The following is a 6,045-nucleotide window of genomic DNA, read 5'->3' on the forward strand; positions in this document are numbered from 1 at the left end:
TCTCAATCAATACTGAAATTTGATAACCGGAAATTTAATTCCTGTCTCTATGTGCCGATTAGACAAGAGCCGGTTAAATTTTAACCGTGATTAATTTCACTAGAACCAATCAGAGAAAAACGCCTCTGATTGGTTCTCGTGAAATTAATCACGGTTAAAATTTAACCGGCTCTTGTGCAATCGGCACATTGAAACAGGAATTAAATTTCCGGTTATCGAATTTCAGTATTGATTGGGAAGCCAACTTTTCAAAAAGGCTTTCTCTGATTGGTTCTTGTGAAATTAATCACAATTAAAATTTAACTGACTCTTGTGCAACTAGGCCTATTATTTCTGTTACCAGTGGTGATATTCTGTAACCAAAATACACAATCAAAAGTTTTTCTCGATACTATCGATAACAAAATATCGATCCCAATAATATCGATAGCAAAATATCGATCTCAATACTATCGATACTGAAAATCGATAGTATCGAAATTGAAAAATCGATACAAGTGATTCACTACAAGAGTAAAGTGTGTGCCAAAATAAATATTAAAATTAATAATAATGCATTTTTTTATAAAAAAAGAGTTTTTAATTGAAACGTTTTACTAACTCAGCGTTATTGGAGCTGTTCTGGCCATCCACGTCTTCAACCAATGTCCTAGACAAAGAGAAGAATATTCCTAAGAATTGTCCTCAGACAAAGACAACAATATTACAGTATTTCTAAAAGAGAATTTAGTATTTTAAAAAAGCTGGGAGTAGAACAGTATGTTATGCGCTGCGCCTGTTACAAACTATATGATCCTAAAAGGAGTCTTCAACAAAGATATCAATAACATTATTTCTGAAATAAATTTCTACGAAAAAATTTGGTATCTTTAGATAAATTTTGGTATTTTTTTTGTATATATTAGGATAGACATGTCTTCAAAAAGATATCAAAAACATTATTTCTAAAATAAATTTCTACGAAAAAATGTTGTATCTTTAGGTAAATTTAAGGAAAAATTTGGTAATTTTAGGTAAATTTGGAAGTAGAAGTGCAGTACGCTATGAGGATAGGCATGTTACTCTCGCCCCCATTTATAACTAGAGTAAAATAATAATACTATTGTAGAGTAAATAGTATTGTAGAATTAATATTAATAAAATATTCCAAAGACAACAATATTAAGGCTGTTCAAAGGCTAAAAATAAACTTTCTACTGGTAATATTTATCACAGTTTTTCGATTTCAAGCTACCAAAATGATGTTTTCTCCAGGAAAACCTTTTTTTCCAATCATTACTTTTTGAGATATGAGCGCCTAAAGTTTAAAATTTTGGGACAGAACATTTTAAATTCGGTAATAGATGAATCCATGAGATTAAGAGGATAGATTCTTCATGGTATTGTTGATCTGGTAAAACAAAAATTTTCTGAGAATATCAATCTTCAATAAGATTATTCAATACCAAAAATAACAGAAATTAAAAAAAGTTTTTTTTTTGGTAAATTGAATAATCTTCTTAAAAATTGATATTCTCAGAAAATTTTTGTTTACCAGATCAACAATACCATGAAGAATCTATCCTCTAAATGTCTGAAATGGATTTATCTCCTTCCGAATTTGAAATGTTCTGTTCCAAAAATTTAAACTTTAGGCGCTCGTATCTCAAAAATTAATGATCGGAAGAAAATGTTTTCCTGAGAAAACATCATTTTGATAGCTTGATGATATACAAATCGAAAAACTTTGAAAAATATCACCAGTAGAAAGTTTATTTTTAGCCTTTGAACAGCCTTAAGGGCCGGTTTCCGAGCTCGGGATTTGGCTAAGTTCTAGACTTTAAACAGCTGGAGTCAGAAAATTGGCTCTCCGAAACGGGGCGTAGTAACAGTTTTTATTTTCTCATTTCTATAATTGGAAACGTTTTTCCTTGACGAAATTAACATTCCAAAATGATTCAAAATAGCTGAAACTTTTACAAAAATTTTTTCTTTATTCTACTTTTTGTTCAATTTTCTAGTTTTTTGAAATGAATTCAAACGTGACTATGACAATGACTGCGACTACGCCAAGTTTCGGAAAGCTAATTTTCTGACTCCAGCTGTTTAAAGTCTAGAACTTAGCTAAATCCCGAGCTCGGAATACGGCCCTAAGAAATTGTCAAAAACTACAGATTTATTGATACTTAGAAAGACCGGTTTCGGTTGTTACACCATTGTCAATCTCTGATAAAATTGGAGTTTTTTTATTTAAATAGAAAAAATTTTGATTTCTCAGTCTTCAGCACATTATAGAATTACTTTTCTTCATAGCCAACAAATGATTTGGCAATGGTGTGGAGGTAGAAAAGGATAGATCTATTTGCCTTGACTAATGACAGACAAGGAGGATAGCAACACCAATGTTAATCCGGATGCTAACTTTACAACGTGAATCTCTAGATATGGTTATGTAGGGGATAGGTTAGGTGACTTTAGTATGTTCCAATGATACAGGGCGTTTATGTTGCAAATTTCTTCTCAGATTACTGTCGACAACTGTCTATTATTAGTGTGTTGTTGGGAGTGTAAGAGTGTAAGAAGGGCACAGTATGAGAGACTACCAGCGTCACATAGCTTCACTAAAAACAACTACTAGGACTATCGGCTTCAGTTAACACTCACATTTGCAACATAACATAACGGTTCTCTACCATGTCATATCACCATAAATGACACAGTATCAACACAATATGATACAGTATCATCTCAAATTGATACACAACACCATAATCTGCAACATAAACACCCTATACCGTGGCATATCTGCTATCATTTCTCTAAGCTACATTACTCTGAGAAGCAGCCTATCCCGTCCACTTTCAAGCCACCCTTTTCAAACGACAAGGGTTGATATTAAAATAAAAAACACTAGAAAAAATCAATTTTATAGTAAGATTCACCCTATCAGTGGAAATGATAAGAGGACATTGTTGAAGATTCACTGCTAGGCTATCTACTAAACAATTTGATGGAAAAGAAAGTGACAAGAATGCCTTCCTATCATTTCTTCTGACTTTGAACCATTGAAAATTTGAACGTCAACCTTTAAAATTTTCAAATATTTATTCCTGCAGTTATGTCTGGTTTTATAACCTATTAGGCTAATACTTTGAACAACATAAACCTTTCATAAAAAAAAAAATGACGGATAAATAGTACAATCTCAGCCTATAATAAAGTCCACGTTATAATGGCAGTGTTTTATTAGCAATGGTATTGCTGTCCTTGTCTATCATTCAACAAAGCGAATAGCGCTATCTCTTTCTCGCTTTTCTCTGTCGCCAGATCGTCTTTTAACAATGTAGAATTAATCATTTATTTACAAAATATTTCAACTAAAACATGTAAATTCATCATGGAATTACAAAAAAATATTTCTTGCTTAATAAAATTTAATTGATTATTTTAAACGAGAATGAACAGTTAATTATTACATCAATAAAATTGTATCAGCTACCGTCTATAGAAGGTATAGAGGATCCGCAACACGGCTACGTTGTTCTCCTATCTTTCTCCACTGCCATTATAACATGGAACTCACTATATTTTCATCCTTGTTCAAAATTATATTAAACTATAGCGGTTTGTGCAATAGATAAATGAATAATTAATTAATTTTCCGATCCTTTTGAATGAATTAATTATTCCTTTTGATGAGTAGGTACCTTCAAGATTTAGGCCCGGTTGCACAACAGCCGGTTAAATTTTAACCGTGATTAATTTCACGAGAACCAATCAGAGAAGGCGTTTTTGAAAAGACAGCATCTCTGATTGGTTCTCGTGAAATTAATCACGGTTAAAATTTAACCGGCTGTTGTGCAACCGGCACTTAGACTGGTTCGCATGCAGTGACAAAACTTTCACCGAACAGGCTACAATAGAACCGTTAGTCAAATATTCTTAAATATAATTTGAACGGATATTACTGTATTGAAAGCCTATAATAGACTACAATCAATGTAATCTGATAAAATCACACGATCTTTGACCTCATTAGAAAACCGGAAATTCCAAACAACCCTTACAATATGAAAAACTAGCAGAGGTAGGCAGGCCTAACCCCTGCTCTAGTTTTAACAAAAATAATCGAATAAAATCTTGAAGAATTTAAAATAGACTTATAACCTTCCTCGGTTAATTAAGAATCTATATGCAAAATTCGAAGTTATCAGTTGAGTAGTTGAGACGTGATGATGCGTCAATTATGAATTTCCTATCTCCTACGTGTATAAACATAGCCGCCTCCAATACAAGGCCCCGGCATACGATATTGCAACGTCGCAGTGTAGGCCTAGAATCTAATACATGATAAGTGAAAAAGATCAGCTGGTATTTTTTTTTAAATATTTTTCACCAATCATGTATTAAATTCTGGCCTACACTGCAACGTAGCAATATCGCAGACAAGGGCCTTGTATTAGAGGTGGCTATGGTATAAGCTAATTCTTTCCTTAATTATATTATAGGACTTTCCGTTACATATTAGCGTTAGCACATGATAACCACATATCTGAATTAAATTTAATTTATGACCTAATCCAACTAATAATTTAATTTTCTATACGGGAAAACAAAATTATCAGGGAACTGTAACCAATTATTCGGTTGAATTTAATACAAAAATAATCTACCGTACCTAACCTTCAATAAACAAAATTAATAGGCTAAAAATATTAAGCAACCTTTATAAGAATTTGCCTATTTATTCAAGTTAACCATAATATATCACTAAAAATAGAAATTTTTAAAATTCAAAGATTATGTTTTAGGGCATATAATGGTACTTTTGAACACTCCCTTACTAGTAATAGTCAACTGAAGTATAGGATGGGTAGGCCTATAAGGTAGCCTAATGGGTCTGGAAAACAAGTTTTTCGGCATTTTTTTTTTAATTTTAACAAAGCTTTATTCAATTTTAATTTGAGGATTTAATAATACTATGCAATATGATTTGAAATGGGATTGACCTCTCAATTGTATAGAAATTTGTGGTAAGTTAACAGAGATTTGATGTAACATATTGTACGATAGCCTACTGTATCCATGTAAAATTCGATAAATATAGCTCAAAACTCTAGATCTGCACAATGAATTTATAAATGACAAACAGGAAATCATTTAGCCTACAATAAATGATTGATAGAGTTAAAAATAAGGGCATTTTATTGCTAAGTTTGTCTTGTTTAGGTGGTCAATTGGTAGGGTTTTTGATCCGACAATTTATTGGGACAAGGAGAGTGAAGTTGAAAAAAAGTGAGACTAAATGAAAATAAATGTAATGTAATATTAGATGGAATAAAGTGCGGTTCAAACTAAACAAACTACCTTTCTATTATACAATGTCCTGTTTTACAAGTCCACGTTCTTGGCCTAGATGCTATTTTCCAGATAAACACTAACGATAACTAAACGAGGCTGACTATTAGATAATTTATAGTTTGTAACCTTGTTGGAGTTTGTCAGAAAAGTTATGTACATACAGAGAAATACATGAAAATAAAAGCTATCGGCGAAAAATTTCCAGTTTCCTACCTCACAAGGAAACAAAAATGGCGTTCATTGGACACCGAGGCAAAATCATTTTTGGTTTTGAAGTTTTGACACAGCACACAACATCGAATTCTAGGAGAATAATTTATTTAAAAGATTAATTACACTTACCCCTGTTCGTCCTCGTCCATTTCGTTCTTCACTCGCATTTTAAGCCCTAACAAACAAATAAACTAAGCGCCGGTTTTGTGAGCGTCTGTCTAAACAACTATGAGGCTATAGGAAGAACTCAGAAGAAGATCGAAATGGCTGACCTTCTTCAACGATTGGAGAAACAGTACATGCGCAGCGGAGTAATACTTCATTTCAAAATAAAGACACGAGACATAATTTATAAAAATATTTTTTCTGATTATTTAATCATTTTCCATAGCTAAAAATAATTCAAAAATTATATATACCCTATAATTTAATCAATACTCTCAAAATGATTCTGTCATGGCTTCAAAACATTATTGAAAATTCTAGAAATAC

The 6,045-nt window shown here is 32.1% G+C and overlaps 1 protein-coding gene across 8 annotated transcripts in view; it reads right to left on the reverse strand.

Annotated features, from left to right (window-relative positions):
- Positions 1–6,045, reverse strand: part of LOC111054963 (heterogeneous nuclear ribonucleoprotein 27C) — an 80,096-nt gene extending 74,051 nt beyond the window's left edge. For 3 of the 8 annotated variants that reach the window (XM_039435972.1, XM_039435969.1, XM_039435968.1), the window contains exons 1-2: positions 5,683–6,045; positions 602–649 (exon numbers count right to left, since the gene is read on the reverse strand). In XM_039435972.1, coding sequence (XP_039291906.1) covers positions 602–649; positions 5,683–5,720 — 86 coding nt within the window. In that variant the 5' untranslated portion in view covers positions 5,721–6,045. The remainder of the gene's footprint in view (positions 1–601; positions 650–5,682) is intronic. The other 5 variants (XM_039435976.1, XM_039435973.1, XM_039435970.1 and 2 more) reach the window with 4 other exon arrangements.

Source organism: Nilaparvata lugens, chromosome 9 (genome assembly GCF_014356525.2).
Source record: "Nilaparvata lugens isolate BPH chromosome 9, ASM1435652v1, whole genome shotgun sequence".
Taxonomy (NCBI): domain Eukaryota; kingdom Metazoa; phylum Arthropoda; class Insecta; order Hemiptera; family Delphacidae; genus Nilaparvata; species Nilaparvata lugens.